We start from the raw sequence: 22,019 nt of genomic DNA on the forward strand, positions 1-22,019 counted from the left end.
CTTGCAGCGCATGCGAAATGTGTGGTCTCTAAAATAACGATCGTACCTTGTGTAATCTGGTGATTTCTTGGCTTACTTTCCTGTTAAATAAACATGAGGTGGCTACTGCAATATCTGCCTGACGTTTTCACACCGAAGTCTGTAACAGACTGTAACTGAGCGGAAAATGTACTGAAAACTCCCGACAGCCCAGGCTGTAATTATATAATTTAAATGTATATATCGTAACAGATTTGGCAGCTAAAGGCGGCTTTCAAATACGCAGGATTTTACAGCAACTGTGATTACTTTGGTATTAGTGCATAGGTGCAGTTCTAGATACCACAAGGACTATTTACACATTCTTTGATATATTAACTAAAAATTACGTCAGGCAGCAGGATCAGCTTAACTCGACACCGGTCCCCTTTGTCACTCGCAAAGGACACCATGCCGGACCCACACATCAGGAAACAGTTTAGGCAGCTGTGATCTTTGCCTGAGTGTTTTTCAATCTCAAAGAGAGGCCCTCATCGCCTTCCGGTGGAGGCAGACACAAGGTTCACGTCTCCATAAGGCAGCTCCGTGTCTCCTGCTGAGTGAAGGGGAGCGTGTGTGTCGTGCAAATGTGCAAAAGATACTACAAGACCCGTGTAGGTCTGAGTCCAAACTGAACAACAGACCGTCTTCAGAACTTCCCAAACCACCTTCATCATCTCCTCCTCTTCTCCCTCTGAGTGTTTTTGATTGAGTTCCTTACATCTGCAGGGCAAAGACATCTCCAGTATCAGTCAAGGAGGAATTAAACGTAGATGCACTGCAGACATTAACTTTTCTAGCCATAACCTAAAAATCTTGGATGAGTTTGAATCCTGGTGACCTTGAGCTCAAAGTCAAGATTGGAGGTCAAGTGTTCTGAAAATCTTGTAAACGCAATAATTCAATGTAATGTAGGATTCTGGGACTGATCCAGTGGCTGTGTCTACTTTGAGGCTGAGGGGTTGCCAATTTAGCTTTTTTTATTCCCCCCCCCCCATCATAATTTCAGCAGCAAAACTATACAACCTAATGTCTGAGAAACATTGGTACTCTGGATGTTGGATCTTTTTCCTTCTAATTCACTGGATCAAACCTGAAAAAGTGTGTTGTACATTTTAAGGCATCCATCTGGGACAGGTGACCAAAAGAAATCAAAGCATCTAAAAAGTCTCTTCACCTACATTGTGATGGCAGGCTCATCTTCTAGCTATGATTGTGAATGTAAACCGTATAATTACCTTCTTCTTGCACTTCATCTTCAGTCTTGCAGTAACATCTAAACAAGAACCTACCAAAAAAGAAAGGACGGGTAAAGCTCTGAGAACATTTTACAAAACCACACACACCTGGCTACCAACATAACCTTGTGTGTCCATAATTTTATAAAATATGGAACAAAACAAAAAAAACCCTTAACAACAAATTAGTAAAATTAACTAAACAAGCAGAAAAAAGGCAAATAAACTATAAAAGCAAGCAAATTAAAGAAAGCCATTCTAAGTAAAGCTGAAGTCATTGAGGGTTGATCATATTCTAATTACCGAGCTTTTTCATATCTTTATATGTTACCTGCGACTGGTCAATCACCAGCCAGCGCTCCGTGCTGGTCTGCATGTCCTGACCGCTAAGAGGCTCCCGCAGTCTGACCTTCACTTCAATGCGACCCCCTGTGGGTTTCCGTCCGTCCATCACCTGGCACACGAAACACCGTGATCACATCTTAACCCTCTCAGACAAACGGCCTCCTGATTTCTGTCTTAACGAATTAACTTAAACACCACAGATCAATTTCCTTATCCTTTCAAACTGAATGTCATTCACCTCGACAATCTCCCTGATTTCACTGTGTGACTCCAGCTTGTCCAGCTTCAGCAGGGCTGTTCCGATCGGCTTGTCGCTCCGTAAGAAACCGCTGTGAGACGACAGACACGGTTACACTGATGAGCCACAGCTAAGGACAGCGTGTGTGAAATAAAAAAAAATCAAGGTTTAACCTCTAAACATCTACCAAGTCATTGGCAACCCATTCAACATCCACTGAAATAGAAAACCTCTCTATAGAAAAACTGTGATGCCAAAATAAACAAGACATCATTTAACATGTAGGATCATCTGGTTTCTGAACATCTGCTCATTCAGCATGTGTGTCATTTTTATTCTCTCTGTTAATCTGCACTTCTTCCTTCTAAAAACTACCCTGATCTTAAGCCCACACAGCAAACACCAGCAGAGCCGGCTGACACATTTATATAATTACACTGTGATAAGAAACTAAACCTGAAGACTCCCATCAGAGATTCTGGTTATTATGCGTTCCCACTTTCAGATCTTCTTTTTTGCAGCATATTGAAACATCACCAGTAATCCCTCACAGTAAACACCCACTAGCACGACTGATTTGACTAATTTCTCACATTTATCTGAAATAAACAGGTACAATTACAGCCCTTCTTGTGTCAAAGTCCCATTGTTGTAACATGCTAATGACTAAAGAGCCAGCAGCTGCTCGAAAAGTTCTCACAGCACATTTTAAATACTCACTACGTGTCGCATGCTGTCCGACCAGCAGCTCCTGGGACTCACCCTTTGTGCAGCAGCTCTAGCTTGAGGCCTTTAGCTGTCACCACCCTCCTGAAGCCGCGATGGTTGCGGCTGATTTGAAGCTTGAAACTCTGGTTGTATTCTGACAAAAAGAGACAACAAAAAAGTCAACATCGCTCAGCTAAATGAAGCAGTTTAGAGGACAACAAATAAAGCCAACATGGAAATATTAGGGAATTCTACCCAACTCCTTAAGAGAGTTTTTAAAAAGTACCACAACTTTAAAACCAAAATGATCTCGCATGAAAATGAACCTAAAATAAGGCTCGGTTTGTTTTGAACAGCAAAAATGCTTGTGTCCTTAAAAAAAAAAGAAAAAGAAACATTTATACACCCTGGAACTAGAAAAGAAAATCCCACAACTAAAGCACACCTGAAGCAAGAGTCATGTCTCACCTGGGGAGTTAGTGTTCTTGATGACAGCTGTTTTGAGTTTCTGTGGCTGCTCCTGGTGGCAGCAAAACAGCAGATGAAACTTAAGCAAAAACACTCACTGGTGTTAATTTTTAAAAAGGCGGATTTTCAGGCTCTTACCGTGCTGGGATAGGGGAACTCAAACTTGACGTAAGCATCCAGATCGTTTGCTTGGATTCCTGCAGGAGGAAGAAAAGCAAAAAGCATGAAACTTTTGTTTTACCCACTTTGAGGTGTGACCTTCGACTCGATTTATGGAAAATCAGTCTGAGTAACTGATTCAAGATCACTGGTTTGTTCTATGAGTTGAATTCCCCGTTTATCCCTGTTCATCCTCCTGTTTTATTGCTGATATGAATATTTTTAAATTCTGAATAAACACGTCCTTGGGGGGGAAAACAAAAAAAACAGGAAAAACTGATAAATGCAGATTTTTACCGCTAGGAGCAGGAAGATTCATCCCTTTTACGATAATAACAACCATGTCAGTGCTGCTCAGCTCTGGAAATATCCTGAAAACAACAACAGGAAAAAAAGCAGGGAGAAAGTTGAGTGATTTATTGTGTCTGCTTCAAGTGTAAACACTAAGAAAACTGCACCAGTCACTCAGTGAAATTATGTTGTATACACTTTTAGAAACATATAGAAAACTGCTTTTCTCTAAAATTTGTTTAGTGCAAGCAAAAGATGAAGGCATGTATGAAATTATTTACTGCCCCTTTAATATATGAACCGTCTATTAAAATAAATGAAAGCAGATTATTTGCTAACTTTATAACTAATGAATAACTCAGCAGGAGTAAAGAATTGATGGCAAATGTTCCCACTTGGCTATGCGAAATGACTTCTCCTCGAAATGATGTTTAGGAGGAGGCAGACCCCTCGACTGAGCCAACTTCAAGACTTCCATACTCTTCTTACAGCTTTCAGCCATTTTCTCAAACCTAAAAAAAACATGAAAAAAAGGAATAAAACCTTTTCATGTTTCATGTCATCAACCATTCAACAATTAATTTAGAGTTTAAATGTAAATCTCTGTAGGTGACGAGGAAGCTTACTTTGTTGTTTCAGTGACGTTTCCCAGGTGTTTGAACTGCTCGGAGTAAGTTAAACATTTCTAAATAAAGGAAGAAAGCCAGGAGAAAGGGTCACAGAGGGTCACAGTTTGGAGAAATCAGAGGCAGAAAATCTGTTTCTGGCAGCAGAAATTATTCATGAACAAACATCAGAGAGCTGAAAAGTTTCTTCTGAGGGGAAATCTTGTTAATAGTTTAAAGGCATAAACACATTTATTTAAAATCACAAATAATCTGTAGAATTTGGCCGAAGAAAAATTTAATTCCGTTAAATTTCAAAAAGAACTTTTTATAAAGACTCTGCTGCGGTTTTACCTCGTGCTGCTCTTTCAGGATCTTGGCCAGCTGCGTGTAAACTTCCTCGGCTTTCTCTGAGATCTGCACGTCGCTGTGGTGAACCAGGATGAAGTCTTCGTCTTCGTCACCAGGAGGCGACGGCACCTGCAGGCAGAGAGAGAGAGAGAGAGAGAGAGAGAGCATTTTTAGCCTGTGTTGCAGACACTCAACACAACACATCAGTGTGGGTGAGATTTCTCTATAGTCTCATCTCAGCAGCTTAATTTCAACCATACACTGTTCATAACACTTTACACCACATGTGTGCAGAGACACATTAATGTCACCCGACATTTCCTTTCTTTGTTTTGTTTTTTTGCCACATTTTATTTAGTAGGCCATCTTTTAAATAAAATTAATTATTTTATTCTCTCTATATTTTACTAAGATATTTTTTTAAACAGCATGTTTAGCATCACTTGATAGCCTTGTTTTTTTATTTGGTTTATATATTTGTTTATTGACCTACTTTATTTTTGTTTATTTGAGCTCTTGAGCTATTTTTTTTCTGTTTTACTTTATTATTATTGCTTTAGTTTGTTATTAGTTGTGTTTATAATTGCTGTAACAGTAAATTTTCCAAAGGAACTTGGAAAGAAAAGCGTCTTGACTTCTTTAAATTCCTTGAAGACGTTTCACCTCTCATCCGAGAAGCTTCTTCAGTTCTAAGAGTAACTGGTGGAGAGTCCCAGATTTTAAGCCCTATGGGAATGTCCCCCAAGAGGGTCATGGATCCCCTATTGATCCTCTACCTAATCACACGAGCCAAGCTTAAAATCTCGGACTCTCCACCAGTTGCTCTTAGAACTGAAGAAGCTTCTCGGATGAGAGGTGAAACGTCTTCAAGGAAACTTAAAGATGTCAAGACGCTTTTCTTTCCAAGCTCCTTAGTCTACAATGAACTGGATGACTGAGAACCTTCACAGACAAATTTTCCAAACTTTAGTGATAAATAACATTTCTTATTTTATCTTAAATCGGATCATTTAAACAAACTGCTGATAACCCTCTTCTCTCCTGTGCGTGCGTATAATTTAACTGTACTGGCCAAAAACTTGTTTTGGGAGTCAGATTTAAATATCTAAAGCCTTCTAAAGCCTGTCATATAACATGCAAGTTTTTAGAAACAAATTGTTGTCTTGTGTTTTGCAGCTTCAACCTAATTCTTACATAAAACACAATGAAATTTCAACAACAAACATCAACGTAACTCCATCAAGGCACATTCAGAACTAACTTTCTCACTTAGTCATTTTATCTAACTTTAAATTGTGTTTCTCAAAAAATAATCTGAATCAGGCTGATCTTACTGAGCACCTAAGGACCATTTTCATCACAGCTGCCGTTTTTAGATCTTTTCCTGGAAGTCAGGTTTTTTAATAGCAAAGGCAGCACTGAAGATGAAGAGCAAGACAGGAAACATGCTCTTCATTTCTTTCTCCAACTTATCAACATTGATCAGGTTTTGCACTGAGGAATGGTGCCCCAGTGTGAGACTGTCCACACAAGCAACATCCTGCGGTGTCTAAGGGGGGGTATTAGGCAGAAACATCTGGACTGTGGTGAAAGCCAGCACAGTATCACCAGATGCCAACGCAGTATTTCCTGACCACCTGCCCTTTTTATCAAATTTGCCTCCCTGCAACATCTCCAAATACGGCTCCAAAATGAAAACACAGTTGAACGATTCCAGCCCACATTTCAGTTTTTAATAAACAGAAAAACTGAGTGGACTTTCTGTGACTAGCTTCTAAAGAGCAGTAATTAACTCTGTGCTGGTTCAGAGAACCAAACTGAATGATCTTGGTTTTGGCACGCTGGAGCAGGTGCAGCGCTTATCACAGAAGGACAGACAACAGGACTTCTGCTGACAGATTTAAAACCAGCAAACATTAAAAATGTTCTAGAGGTGCACGTGAAAAAAACTTTTGGTTTTTCTGAACCTGTTCTCAGACCTTGTAATCTACAACCTGAATGAAGCCTATTTTTAACTGTAAGCAGGTTTTGGTTAATCCAAATATGAAGCGTAGATCCACTGTCTGCTCACCGTGCTGATGTCCACAGTTTTGCCGCTGCGTGCCGCCTCGATCATGGGCTCGAAGCTCTTGGCGGTGCGGAGAAAAATCTTTGCCTGCTCCATATCATTTTTCTGCTTCGCCTGCAGCGCAGCCTTCATGTATTGCTTCTTTCGACCCTCCAAGAACTCCAGCTGCTGAACAGCTGGAAAATGAAGACAGAACAGACACAAAGCGAAGTAGTTTATAGATCTGTAATGAGCCCCTAGGTTCTTCAGTCAGTCAGTACTTCTCTCCATGTACCTCGTCTAAAACTTTTTCAGTACGAGTTGAGAGGATGTTCTGTTAAAGAGTTTCTCAGGAGCCAAAGGAGTCTCTGGGTTTTCAGAGGATGTCTTATATCCTTCAGACTTAAACTCTTGTGTCTTACCTGTTTGTGAGAGTCCTTCTCCGATGGTTGTCCTGTCAGGTGAAGCTGACGGAGTCCTCTTCTGTTCGTGACCTGCTGTGGGAATGTCTAAAGTGGGCTTCTTTGGCTCTTCAGGAGCAGCAGGCTTTGCCTACACAGACAAAACACTACAGTCAATTTTTCCACAGGAACCAAATATTTAATTACCTTGTAATTCTGTGATCCTACCAATTCTTCCTTTGCCTCATCCTCTTCCTCATCTGCAACTTCAGCAGCATCACTAGAGGCAAGCTTATTAGCTGCCTCCAGAGCAGCAACAATCCCCTGCTCAGCTCCCACTGCCTTCTGGCCAGGGATCGGAGGAAAGCCTGTAAGAAAAGGTGTTCACTGACCTTTTCAGCTTAGCAGAAAAAAGAAATGTCCATGTATTTGTGCTGCAGCAATAATAAAAGTATACAAAGTAATCCTGCACTACAGAACTGAGCACATAAATATAATTGGGCTTTATAGAGTTAAATTTCACTTGGAAAAATAAAAAACATGTATCTCACCAGGGGGAACCGGCAGCTCGTCAAAGTTGACTGCTTTTCCTGCTTTGTGAGCGCGGATGGCGCTCTGGTATTGCTGCAGGAGGCAGGAGTTTAAAAATATGTTAGCAGCAGAGCCAATCCTCTCATCGGGGGGTAAACGTAGAAGTTTGCCGATGCTAAGTGCTGGGAGACTATGCTTTTATTATTATTATTATTATTATTATTATGTCTGTAAATTTAATTTATTGCCTCGTTTTATTTACTCATACCCACATAATTATTCGAGATTTTAAAGTCTTAGACACAAACAAATCCAAGCTTCAACAAAAAAGGGAAAGAGGATGGTCTGTCTCACATTTTGGAGCGGGCCCGTTTTCACTCATCCAGTACAATCCTGAACATTTCCAGAACTTTTTACCCGACAGAGGAGCACGTAAGAACACAAATGTCCTTCACAGCTGGATCACATATAAATCTCTTTGTATTTAGCTTAATTAGCTTAGTATGCTGCCTCCAGTGCTTTCTTTTCAGGCATTCGCCTCATCTACAAACAAACAATACTTCAAGTAATCCAAGTCTTGCTCTGTGCTCGATGTGAAGAAGAATAATTGTGGAACAAATCCCGTTCTGATTCTGTTCAAAGTGTGCAGTTCATGTGTGGAAACAACCCAAGACTGCATGAAAAATAAAACGCTGTGTCTATGTCAGAGAGGACGAATGTGACAAAGCTTTAGTAACAGAGCACTCTGACTGTAAGGACAGACTTCAGAAGTTTCTCCTGTTACCTTGGCAATACGGTCGTGCATTCGGGCCTTGCGGTCGTCTCCGCTGGCCTTGGCCTGTGCAGACGCCTCCGTGTACTTGGCTCGTCTCTGCTCGAGAGCCTCCAGCACATCTTTAGGAGCTGAAGGGGCTGAAAGAAAGAAAAAAAAAAATCAACCAGAACTACCCACTGTAGCGACCCCGTGAACGAGGCAGTAGCTTTATCTGATTGAGTACAGAGGCAATATGGACGTGTCAAAGATGCAAATGTCTCTCGGTTGGTGCAGGAAAAATTATCAGATATAAAATAGAGTTATTATTTTGATTCGTAGCAATGATGAAAAAATAAATAAATAAATAAATAAATAAATAAATAATAATAATAATAATAATAATAATAATAATAATAATAATAATCTGGAAGAAAAAATTACTTTTCCACACTCCTTTTTGCTACAAAGCTCTTGTTTTACAAGTTAGGCACACCTGTTTCCTTTATAGTGGTGCATCTGCATCCTCCTAAAAACTCATGACAGTTCAGTTCAGCTTGAGCCAAGATGGAGAGAGAGAGAGCCTTTGGTCGACAGATCAAAGGACCATTACAAAACCTGCTGCAGCTCCTTTTGTCTCCATATCTCTGAGGGACCTGGTGTCATTCGTTTATCAGCTGCAGCTCTCTGCTGCGCTCCTGGCTACCATCTAGGTTCAAAAGGCCCAAGTAAACTGTCACCCCAACCTGTTGCTGTCCCCATTTTCACCCTCACAGCGGCTAATTGCCCTTATGAGATGCCTTTCCACTCAAAAATATCTAGCAATATGAGCTTTACTCCTTACCAGACAACCCAGTGTCCCCCACCACCTCCAAATCATATATTTGTGGTTTTTCCATCTTTTGAATTACTATATTGAAAAGTACAAGTAAGTGCCTGTTAAAAGCACAATTCACGTATAATGTTTGTTCAGTTAATTAATAACTCATACATACATATACTATACATTTTTTCACAACACAGGCTCATTGATTTCACTATGAATGAACCATGGGTGCTTATAAGGACTGTAAATCTCATCTCATCAGCCATGTGACATTTTGTGAATGTTTACTTTTTAATGCAAACAGCTGAATGTTTATCAGAGCTGTCATGTTTGGGGTCACTTCCTGCTACTCATCTTTATGTAAATTAATACAACGCTGTCACAAAACAAACAGCATGTTTTCTTCTGATATAATTTGCTGTATTTTAAGAGAAATAAGCTGAAAGCAGAACTACGTGACTGTTAAAATGATTCCTACCTGGAGCTGCTGCAGCCGGCGGGGTCGGCTGTGTGCTTTGACCAGCGGGAGCTGCAGCCACCGGAGCGGAGCTTCCTCCTGGACATTCAACACAAAAACACAAATTCAACTGAAACAAACAGAAAACAAGTTTGTGGAAGATCTGTGTGATCTCTATTGAGTTTCTAGAATAAAGTCCTTTTTTAAAAAACGACTTTTGTTATTAGTAGTTTACTGCATTTTAGATGCATAATTAATGTGACTACATACATACCCCAGTTTAGTGTGTTATAGCTTAAAGTTGAACTATGGTGCTGGTGTACATAGAGGTGTACACCCCTTAGAATTCATGGTAATGTGTTATTACCCATTTGTGTAGGTATTTAGCTACACAAAGTAAAGGATGCATTTTTTGTCTGGAGTCATCCCTTTGCGGGAAAAGGAGTGACAGGAGAGTTAACCAGGAGGGGGAGACGTGAAAGAAAACAATCAGTGTTCAAAAAAGTGACATGCCAAGCACAGGTGATGGCCATGGCAGACGGTTTTCATTGTTTTGAAAAGTACATTTTAACTTTGGTTCTACCCCTTTGGCTGGTTGAAGGACCAGAAACAGCACATGCATGAGTACTCCACAGACCAGTTGTTCCACATATTTTTGACATTGCCCCCTGGTGATGGTAAACATGTAGATGATGGCCTATGAAGCAGTACACCAAAGAAATGACTGAAACTGAATGTCAGGTCTGAGCTTTTGTCTCAGGTTGATTATTTGTGCATACTCTGACCTCATTATTTACATTTTCTGTCATGTTTAATGTGGACATTAAACATGACAACCCCTGCAACAGCACACACACACAGAATATCAGATGAAAAAGATACTTTTTCAATCATTTGTAATGCTGACACAAAACACTTAAGGTAAGTACTAAACAGAAAAGTTTATTACTGCCTGTGCCAAACAAATATTCACCATACTGACGTGGAAAATAAAGCTTAGAGGGAGATGCAGTTTAGCCTTGGATGTTACATTTTTGAATAATCTCACCAAAACATCCCAGCTGAACAAGCCCCGCCCATCTGCTGTTCAGGCCTTCTGTTTGCAACGGGCAGCCAATGAGAAGAAAGTTGGCTTAAAAGGAGAGGAGTTATAACTGAGGTTCTGGCTCAGAAGGCCCAGTATAAGATAAACAATGGCCTATAATAACCCTAACCCTAACGTAACAGGATAGCAGATTTCTAACCAATTAAGACAACACAGACTGATTGCTTTTACTGTACTTGAACCACTGGTGCCAGTTCCTTGGTGTGTTCATCATAACAAAACTGAAATTTGACGCTAGTGTTTCTCACCCTGTCCTGGAGGTGAAGGAAGGCCACTCAGATCCACTGACTGTCCTTTTTCCAACGCCTCGATCACTGCATCGAAACTCTGGATCAAATTTAAAAGAAAAAAAGGTCAAACATAATGATGGTCTTTGTGAGGATCTGCATTTTTGGCATGTTTCACATTCTTCAGAGAGAAACCCTGCCAACAGACTGTGCAGCAACACAGTGTGGGGATAACAACGTGCAGTACTATGCTACTATTTTAACTCTAGATTCAAATAAATGTTTTCTAAATCTTACAGCACTGGAAATCAAATCAGACACGAGCGATGAATGTACAGAGGATAACAGAATGCTTTTTCTTTTTTTACCGTGTTTGTTAACTCTACAAGATTTGATGCATGCTCAATAATTCTGGTGAGGCAATCCCAGAAAGTTTGTATGGATGCAGTGTTTTCGGGAGAAGAAACATTTCATCAGTCATCACAGTAATCAAAGAAATTAAATGTTTCTTCCCCTGAAAATGCTGCGTACAGATAAACAGAATGAACTTTCTGAGATACTCCAGGGGTGTATCAGGAAGGAAATAAAGCTAATGTTCAGAAAAATATAATTACTGTATAATAAAATGACCAAGCATTAGTGGACATCAGTTTGTTTAAGGCTGAAAACTTTAGATGACTCAAATTTCCCACTAAAAAGAAGAACATACAGCAAAGGACACACAAAGTGAATCTAGACAGTTGTTGGTGGTAAACCACAACGTTTTTGTTCTGAATTCTTAGCTGTGGATGTTACTTTTCGTTCTATTTTGGTTTGTAGCATTTAAAGTAAATCAACATATTCTTGAAAATGGTGCCACCCTGCTGTAGTACAATCTTTAGGTGGCACCTGGAAGTAAAAGTTAGAGAACAGCTGTCCTGAAACACCCACCTCACCAGAAGCCATAATCACGCCCTCTAATCACCTTAATCATGGCAGCATACATGACCAAACAGTGATTATACTTCACTGCCTGTTATTTCTCAAAGGTCTATTTAAACACATCAACTGACTTTCAAAAGAGTTTCAGTAAACTTGACCTCTGAGCTTTCCCTTGTTGTCACCGAATGTACAAGGCCACCAAAATTTGAAAGGTCCAAGATTTTTAGCATGTACATCTATGATATCTATCGATTTGAAAAGTTATGTTCACTCGAAATCATTTAATCTGATCATGTCTGATAACAAAAAAAAACAGCTGGTGATACAAGTTTAAAGAGCAAAACAAAGAGAACAAGAGCAGTGTGAGGATACGCGCCTCATGAAGGCTCTGATTTCAAAAAGATATCTGGATTAATTAATCAAATTCTTCATATTTTTTGAGGAAAAAAAACATTTATTTGAGAAGAATTTAATTCCAGTTTTGCTCCCCCATCTCAAAATGTTCCCAGATCCAAATAGACACCAAAAGTTAATAACAGAAAAAAATAAAAAGGAACCAATTCCTGCTTTGTAAAGGTAAGTATTAGATTTTTCTTAAAAATAATCCTGTGAGACATCATGTTGAAAACAGACACACGGTATCTATTATCAAAAATGCAGCTTTTACAACATTCCTACAGAAGAAACTTCCTCTGCTCAGAAACATTGCTGCACTTCTCATCGGAAAAAGGCTTCATTCTGTGTATACACACAGACACAAACACGCTAAACAGGAAACAGAAACACCGTTTTGAATTACACTGTTGAAGGCCAGAAAATACACAATTTCTTACAAAGACGTGACAAATGGCTACATGTTTCTGTCTGAAATCCTTTTATCTGATTTAATATAAAAACATCACATTGAAAATGTTTTTAAACCATCTACAACAGACCTGTCAGACCACAATTCAGTCTGCTGGTTATCTGTCACTTCATTTTGAACACATCACTCATAGCTGCTGGTCTCTGACTCACCTTGCTGGTCTTGAAGTAAAGCTTAGCTTGCTCCACGTCTCCTTGCTTCTTGGCTCTCAGCGCTGCCATCTTGTACTCTTGCTGTCTCTCCAAAAGCATCTTCTCGGTGGCCTTGTTGGCTGAGGGTTCACCGGACAAATCAGATGTCAATTCCCACAGTGAAAGGCCTCATTCATCGCAATAATGAGGAGGGAGAAGACGACAGATTCGCCTCAGCTATATCAGTCATCAGCTTCCCTCCGATCCAAACTCAAATGTGTGCAAACCATTACCAGTTACACATGATCAAATGCATCATAGCGTGCTAAAATACAGAAAAAAATATAATCTAAACCTAAAATGTGTTGGTGGTCACTTTATATAGCCTGTTTAAGAGTTGAGAGGTCTTTACATAATACATAAATAATAAAAATATAATAATAAATTTTGATGAAGACGGGGTTTTCTTCATCGATTGGAAGATTAAAAACATCTACTTGTCACTGTTCTCTGGTCAGTTTAATCTGACTCGTTTTGATAATCAGCGTCAAGCGTAACAGATATTCTAACACAGACAGATTGCTTTTACTGTGCAGCTCAATTATGCCTATAGCTGTAGTCTCCATGCCAATTCTGAGCAAAGAAAAACACGGTCTAATGTGCAACTCAAGAGAAACTGACCATCTGATTGTGAAACGTCAGCAGCTTCCTCATCGGTTTGCTCCTGAGGAGATGGGAGGCTGCTCAGAGTGGATAGAGCAGCAGAAGACGATTGCTCCTCCTCGCTGCTGGGTGTGATGACATCGGGCGCGGCAGGTGACTGTGGTGATGTGGCCTCCGACTCCCGTGACTGAGAGGGCTGAGGTGGCGATGGTACAGGGGGAGCAGGCCTCGCAGGCACAGCTGGTCGCGGGGCAGCGCTCGGGGCTCCGATGGCAACAGGCGGCGGGATCTCTGCCTCATTTACAGGCCTTCCTTTTTTCACAGCACCCAACATTGACTCCAACGTCTGTGAGAGAAACCATAAATTCATAAAGTCAACAAAGACGCCATCATGTGTAATAAAAAGGGTTCATCGCAGAAATCTAATCACTTAAGACTCACAAGTGTAAACAATGACCAAGAGGTTTTATGGGCAGGAGTAAGAAAGAGATGAAAATCTTTTACATAAGGTGTTTTAAGAAATGCAAACCAAAATTGCATCTTCTGACTGTGACATAACGAACAGCTTGGTGTAAATTCATGCCCTCTGCATGTCGTACCTTCAGACCACGATCATATCTCCTGGCTTTTGAGGACTCCCCTGCTGTCTTGGCGTTCTGCAGGGCTGTCTTGTACATTGCCAACCTCTCCTCCAGGGTGTGTTGGAGGCTGCCGGGGGCTGCCGCAGAGACTTTTACTTCCTCCTACGAGTGTGAGACCAAAACAACCTAAGAAGCAGCTGGAAACATCTGGTTAAAGGAAGAAATGACTCACTGTGCAAAACATGTTGACATAAACAACATATTTTTCAGTTTCTGTCCATCTACATCTTAACCTTAATCATATGCTTAAAATTCGAGGCACGTTAAGCATCCAAAGTTTTTAAAAGACACTAAAATGCAGATGTGAGGAAATTCATCACCAGGAATGAAGTCAGACTTACTAGAAGGAATGAAAATAATTTACCTCAACTGCATCTAGTCAACAGAAGCTGATCACGTGCCAGTTGAACAACTGTTTTTTGTGTAAAAGTTTAAAACATCTTTGATTTCATATTAAAAAAAAAATAGGCATCAAGTTTTATAAAACCTCAACAGGTAGGATGTTTCCTTTCCCTTTCTTTTCAGTTACTGGCAACAGGTAAAAAAATCTCCCATTTGACAAACATGTTGATGGTGTCAGTTTCAAGTTTGGCAGAAGCAGCGTGTATTGTACCTGTGCCGCTGGGGACTCTGGTGTTTCACCCTTAGAAGATTCAGCAGGGGCAGAGGATGTGGAGGAAACATCCTCAGCTTCCTCCTCACCCACCACTTCCTGTAGCTCTGCCTGATAGAGGGGGGAGAAAAAAAATGCAACCGATCAACAGTAAGCTTTCTCTGTGCACACACAGAGCTGGATTTCAGAAGCAGCGAGTGGGAGTCACGCTTCCCATCTGTTGTTTGATAAATGGAAATACTGCGAAGCAGAAAGTGCAGAACATAAAAAAAAAAAAAAACCAACTGTAATTTACAGCTTAAGAACACCATGATTACTGTGTGAGCTATAAAACTGACGGGCACAGAGAGGCCAGAGTGAATTTATTTATTGGTTTTAGTTCATGGAGTCAGTTGATAGTGACTGTGAGTTAATATCAGTAAAATGCTGTTCTGTTCCAGTTTTTCAGGGTTAACAAGATGAGCAGTGACTTAGAAAAAGCACACATTTGCCAAAGGAACGTCATGTTTTTGGCTACAGATCACTTTCTGACTACTATACACTCAACGGACACTTCATTAAGTACACCTAGTTCCAGGTTGACCCTCTTTTGTCTGAAGAAATGCTTTAATTCTTAGTTACTTAGATTCAACAAAGTGCTGGAAACATTCCTCAGAAATTCTCAGCCCATACTGAGATGACAGCATGGAACAGTTACTGTAGATATGCAGGAAGCACATCCATGTGAATCTCCCTTTCCGCCACAACCCAAAGGCGGTCTATTGGATGGGATCCGCTGACTGTGGAGGCAATTTGAGAACAGTGAACTTGCTGTCATACTCAGGAAACCAGTTTGAGCTCATTTGAGTTTTTGTGATAGGGGATAATATCCTGCTGGAAGCAGCCATCAGAAGCTACACTGTGGTCATAAAGACGGTCAGAAATTACCAGCAACAACATTTAGGTAGGCTGTGGCATTCAAGCAGTGCACCATGGACACTAAGGACCCCAAAGTGAACTGCCACTAGCTGGAGAGTTTCTCTTTTTCAAACCATTCTCTGTAAAGCCCAGAGATGATTGCATGAGGAAAATCCCAATGGAGCAGTTTCTAAAGTCACTTAAATCACCTTTCTTCTTCATTCTGATGCTCATGCTTGAACTTCAGCAAGTTTTGCTGACCATGTCAACATGCCTAAATGCACTGAGTTGAGGCATGTGATTGGCTGATTAAATATTTGTATTAAAGAGCGGTGGAACAGGTTTACCCGCGAAAGTGGCCAGTTGGTGTAATTGTGCATTTGTTAAAACACCGCTACAAGAAACTGGAAACCATGACTCCTAAGGAATCTAACACAAAGCACGATTATTGGGTTAGTGAGCCACATCATTCTGAAAGGATGGAATAAAGTGACCTAAAACTTAAACCAGACTGGTCAATGTATTTGTAGACTTTTGATCACCAACAATATCCAAGCTCGCTTTGATTAGGCCGGAAAGTCATTTCCACGTCTCTGCCATGTATGGGACTTTATCACTGCACTCAGTAGCCTTTCATCTTTAAATCTATGCAGTTTACAGTTTTAAAGCTCTGGTGTGCACTGAAAACATACCAAGTTATAAAATAAACACATCAGCCTAGATTTCTGATTGCTTGCTGGCCTTGCCTAAAGTTTGGGAATGGATCAAACAGAGCAGGTTATTTAAACACTAACCAACAGGTCTTCATCGTCTTCTACATTGTCGTCATCATCATCATCCAGGTCCTTCATACACTCGTCTGCCATTCTTGCGATATCTTCCATGGGTAGGGGACCTACAACACAATCAAGGTGTCATGAATTCACATTATAAGCAGAACAAATGAAGCAATGCAGTGTGGATGACATCTTCTAAAACAAAGAATTCACAAAGAGTGATTGTCCGGGGAATAATTATCACACATTCACTAGACTCAGCCAACAGTCAAAGTCTCCAAATGAAAGAGAGCATTCTCACAAAAAAGTTTTATAAACCTAAAACTTGAAGATCATCTTTTCTCTGTCAGTGCGCCCCAGGGCAGCTGTGGCTACAATGTAGCTTGCCATCACCAGTGTCTGAATGTGTGTGTAAATGGGTGAATGACAGGTTGTGTAAAGCGCTTTGGGGTCCTTAGGGACTAGAAAAGTGCTATACAAATACAGGCCATTTACCATTTATGAGGTACTATTCAGCTGTTAAAGTTAAATCGAGTTCACACTCTTGACTTAAACCTCTAAAATACACTTAGAAGTGAAAGACTCGGTCGTGTTCGGGGAGAGCACAGCAAAGATTGTTGAAACTGTTTCAGTGGTTTCGCTGATATTTTTACATTTAGCTGTGATAGGCTAAATAATTCACTGTTGTACATAAACAATCCTCTCCCACTGGTATAGTCTGTTTCTTTCTACCACTATCTTCAAGTGGGAATACACTCTCTGGTGTGTTGTTGTTTTTTTGCACTTTATGGACTGTGAAGTACAGCTGCTTAATTCCGGTATAATCCTAATTATTTAATAAAATCAGGAGTGACACAATTACTCACAGACTTTGAGAAAAAAACTGGTTGATTCATTAAACTTTAGAAAAAAACATATTTCATTTTATTTCTTTTACCATTAATTATATTTAGATGAACTAAACCTGCTGCAGTCTGTTAAGGAGGTGAAGTTAGACACTTATGGAGGAAAGGGATGTACTAATTGTTGGAAATAAAAATGTGGCACAATAATTGTTATATCTCAAGTATCTGGTTTTAATAATTGTCGGAAGTCAAAACTCAAACTTAAATTAAAATTCTACTTCTAGCACATCCCAACTATGGACAGTACTTGTGTTGTCTTAACGAGGTCTAAGTCAAATTATTTATATACACATTTGTGGTGGCTAAGGTGGCAACCTCCAGGGCCCTATTTCAGGAAGCCGGTTTAGTGCAAACTCTGAGTAAGTAAACCCTGGGTTAACGGAAACTCTGGGTTTTCGGTTTCACAAAGCGAGTTTAGATTAATTCTGAGCGAGTTACTATGACGACACACTCCGTGAAGCTAACCTGCCCTCTAGCAGGTTAGCTTCAACTAACCCTAACTTTCTCCGCCTCTTTGTCGGAAACCTGACTGTAGGAAGTGTCAGACATGGCGTGCCCCTTCCTTGAAGAGCCAGTAGATGTTGAAGCCCAAATTCTCCGCAGAGCTCTCCGCCGGGAGAGAGTGATTAGAGCGCGTTCGGACATTTTATCATTTCCTGATGATTTTCTGTGTGAACGTTACCGTTTTTCAGCACAATCTATAATTTATTTGAATAACATCCTCAGGCCTAATATTGCTCATGTGACACATCGCGGACATTCTCTCAGTTCTGTACATATTATTTGTATTGCACTTCGGTTTTTTGCAAACGGGAGCTTTCTGTATAATATTGGTGACGCTGAGCACGTTTCCAAGGCTACCGTCTGTCGGGCAGTCAGGAATGTTACAGTTGCACTGAAACGTCTCCTGTACTCGTCTGTGGTGTTCCCCGGTCATAGACCCACAAGATTCATCAAAGAGGGATGCCACAAAATTGCAGGTATCAGGATGAACGAAACTTAATTCATGATGTGGTGATACTTGAACTACTACTTAAATTTTACATTTATTCTCACGGTTCCCAGGCGTGATTGGCTGTATAGATGGCACTCACATTCCAATCATTGCTCCTTCAGTAAATGAAGGAGACTATGTGAACAGGAAGTCTTTCCACAGCATTAATGTACAGGTACATAGTTCCCTGTAGCATTTCAAACTAACAAATTATTTCATTATAGTAATGGATGCTAATTTGTGTTCTCTGCACTGTGAAGATCATATGTGATGCTGCCAACATTATCACAAATGTGGAAGCCAACTGCTCAGCCTCTGTGAGTGGTGGTGGTGGAGGACCCCCACCTGTTTTTCGGGCCTCCGCTTTTTTTCTGTTGGCTATAACGGGTCACATTTGAGCATACAGAGTAAGCAAATATGTACTTGTAATGTGCTCAGATAATTTCAATAAGTGCTTACAGAAAGAAAATTAATGTAGCCTCTAACTGCAATTGATTTATATAGGACAAACAGACCAAGCACTATGGCTCATAATACAATTACACCTTACCTGTTTGGACTATATTTTTATATTTCATTTTTACTTGCTGCCAGGAACGTTTGGGGCCTGTTGGGTTGCACCTGCCCTCAGATCACATCACAAAATAAAATGTATGAAAGAAAAAATAAAATAAAATATAATAAAATAACGTGTTAAATGGGTGGAAATCCCTAGATCAATGTTTAAATTAACACTCACGCATTGACTCTGTCGGCTATATTTTGCCATGCATGCTCCCTTTCTTTTGCAGCTGAGGCTGTGTTGCTTTTTTCCGCGGAATTTGCATGTTATCGGCATATGCTGCCATCAGAATTTCGGCCTCAAGCGCTGTAAAATACATTGACCGCGCCTTCTTTCCCTCCGTCTCCATGGTGACTCGCTTAATCTGTGCTCCACTAATCAGGGCTTTATGTATCCTCGTGCGCGCGCTTAACTTGGGGTTAAAGCAACTCCGCGTTGACTGAACTAATTGTTATCAGCCTTTCTGAAACCGAATATTCCGAGTTGGACAGTTCGGGGTTACTCAACCCTGAGTATCGTTTTTCACTCTGAGTTTTCTAAACCGGCTTCCTGAAATAGGGCCCAGAACTAAAAAATGATGCTGAAGTGCTACAAACTGCAGTTTCTGGAGGCATGTAAATCCCCAGATTTCTACTTAAAATGTTCACATTTACTGCATTAAAAAGTTTGCTTATAGCCTGGTACAAAAAACAGTCTTGGCTTCTATGAATAGTTACTACTGAGTAGCTTTTTTTTGGCCTACATTCATCTTTACACTATCTATGGTGTTGACCATATTCAGGACAACTCGGGACATCAACTCAGGAGATCTAAACCCCGACTTTAGAAGCTTTGAGTTTTTGTTGCAAAAAGAGAGCTAACTTACACGCTGAGTGAGCTTCCAGACTAACAAAGTCTGTGCCCCTAACATGCTCACTGACAGTTTTTCTTCAACAAACTCTGATTTTATCTCTGAGTACTGCGTTCCTGCTATACCTTTATTCTTTATTCATTCATTAAGAGTCCCATCAGGGGTAAAAGATCAAATATGAACAAGAAATATGAAAAACAAACACACGTATCAACAAATTACCCGGTGACAGTGTGTGTGACAGTGGGCAAGAGAGGGAACTTTTATTATATCTTTCTTCCCTGATTCTGTCTAACAAGCCACAAAAATGAATTCACTTTGCAATGCCTCCATATGACAACACACTGCTGGTCCAAGCAAAGAAATCTCCGATCATACTTTTGGTACCTAATGGTCTTCCTGCATAGCAAATCTGCACAAATAATCAAATTATATTAGCAATAACAATGTCCGCTTCCGCTCAAAACCCACTTCCTGCTGGGCTGCAGCATGCTTTCAGGTAATTTATTTTTAATATTTGGGATGGCTGTGGCACTGGAGTTAGATTTAACTAATTGGTAGATTGGTGGCTATCCTTTGGAAAGACACTGAACATCCATCAGAGTGTGACTGGATGAATGAGGGTTGTAGTAAGAAAACATTACAGAGTACAAAGGAATCCACTGTTAAAATCAGTTCACTAAATATACAAAATTACAAAGGCTGTGAGTGATCTCAATACTGACCACAATAACAGCCATAATTAAGCATCTCTACCAACCAACAAACCCTCTGCTTCCTGTTTACACTGACACATAAAGTGTAGTTGCATGATCTTGCGAATCATGTCTAAAGGAAAATTAGTAAATTCGGAGGTTATGTTCGAAACTGCTAAAACACACACCTGGATGGTGACTGCATTTGTGTGGAAGTAGCCTGAGACTGTGAGTGCAGCGCTTAAATGACAGCAAATGTTAGCTGTACCTACCACATGTGTAGAAGGGTGCGTGTGGAAGTGGGGTTTTCAGAACTTTAAGTTATAACTACTGCACTTACTTTTCCCCTTCTGCCTGGCTTTTCCTCCTGCAGCAGCCTTTTTTCCAGTAATAGCAGCAAGTTCCGCCTCCAAATCCGGATCGTCCAGGTTTCCGTCCATGCCCATCATCATCTCCTCGGGGTTCAGGTCTACAAACAGACCCATCTAAAAGCAGGAAGTAAGGGGATAAACGTCTCCACGCTGACATATTTCTGAAGAGAAAACCTCCTGTTTGCAACCTTATGTTTACTGGAGTTGTTACCTGCTTGGCAGCAGCGGCGCCCTGGCCTTTGGGCTGCGGTGCTCTCTTCTTCTTACCAAACATGTTTGTTTTGGTTTCTTGTTGTAGAAATATCCCCTCGGAGACACCCCGGTGGTCCAAACCTCACCTACACGAACACACGTACACTTTAAGAAAATATGTCGGTGTTGTAATCAATGTCGGTTGCAGTAGTTGTTGAAATCATGTGAGCGGTTGTCAGGTGGCTCCCGAACAAGCTGCGAAAACGAGCTGCCAAACAACGGTGACGTTAGCCCAGCTAGCTGCTAGCCAACCATGTCTGTCGGCTCTTAAGTCTAAAAGTTAATTTATAAACAAGATGGAAACTACTTCTGTATCTGCCGCGAGGGCTTCAGAGAGATTATCATACCGCGAAAAGACCGTTTACATTTACCTGTTCGTTCACAACTTCATCAGGTAGTTTTCAGAGGAACAGTTTCATTTCTATGCTTTGACATAATGGATTTCTTTGAACGCGCATGCGCTAAGCCTGGGAGCACCCTAGCGCTGCTTGAAAGTTGAATCCCCGAGTCATGTCTGCCAGGCAACGAGAATGTCCCCACTGACTAAAGAAGCAAAAATACAAGCCACGTTTATTGAGTAAGTCAGGTTTTCCTGCGTGTAAAACATTTGGTAACGAGGTTTTTCATAAATGTATTGGCTTACTTCTCTAAGTAGTAACGCAAACATAAATACACTAACTTCAAACAAACATAATACATGATAGTGACGCAGATCCTTAAAAATGCTTTTCTACAGAAAACAGATAAAAGAGAAAACACAGAGAACAAAATGTTCAAATTCAACAAATATTTCAAGTGACATACTGTCAGAAACTGTCAGATCTAAATCTGCCACACAATTCAAAGACGGTTCAGAGATTTTTACAGATGCTTTTATTTGGTTCATAGTACACATCTTTCTCTTTGCAGTGAAACTTTGAAATAGTCTGTTTATCTACTGCTCAATATTTATTTTATTTTTTCCCCAGGACAGTAGATCATTCTTTTTTTACGTTTTATTTATTTCCCAAAAGCCACTTCTCAAACTGTTTTGATCTTTCTACACTGCCAAATAACAATCTTCTGTATTTAGTTTCAGTCTCTTTTAAAGACTTACTGTTTTTGGGCTAAAACATTC

The 22,019-nt window shown here is 40.3% G+C and overlaps 1 protein-coding gene across 1 annotated transcript; it reads right to left on the bottom strand.

Moving 5' to 3' along the window:
• Positions 1-200: 200 nt before the first annotated feature.
• On the bottom strand, positions 201-21,408 carry cc2d1b (coiled-coil and C2 domain containing 1B). The gene is made up of 26 exons (XM_085389036.1): positions 21,274-21,408; positions 20,862-20,988; positions 20,620-20,764; positions 16,292-16,392; positions 14,601-14,711; positions 13,946-14,089; positions 13,365-13,692; positions 12,705-12,823; positions 10,788-10,866; positions 9,456-9,533; positions 8,185-8,312; positions 7,421-7,493; positions 7,098-7,237; positions 6,891-7,020; positions 6,493-6,665; positions 4,425-4,550; positions 4,092-4,150; positions 3,861-3,977; positions 3,472-3,545; positions 3,154-3,212; positions 3,016-3,067; positions 2,602-2,701; positions 1,840-1,930; positions 1,588-1,710; positions 1,257-1,306; positions 201-741 (listed from the first exon to the last, which is right to left on the bottom strand). Exons 2-25 carry the CDS (start codon positions 20,922-20,924, stop codon positions 1,295-1,297), a joined length of 2,625 nt encoding a protein of 874 aa, XP_085245162.1. The 5' UTR covers positions 20,925-20,988; positions 21,274-21,408; the 3' UTR covers positions 201-741; positions 1,257-1,294.
• Between the last annotated feature and the right edge of the window lie 611 nt (positions 21,409-22,019).

The sequence above is a fragment of the Rhamphochromis longiceps genome, linkage group LG18 (assembly GCF_057381845.1).
Source record: "Rhamphochromis longiceps isolate RC_006_pf linkage group LG18, R_longiceps_female_GT1.1, whole genome shotgun sequence".
NCBI classification, from domain to species: Eukaryota; Metazoa; Chordata; class Actinopteri; order Cichliformes; family Cichlidae; genus Rhamphochromis; species Rhamphochromis longiceps.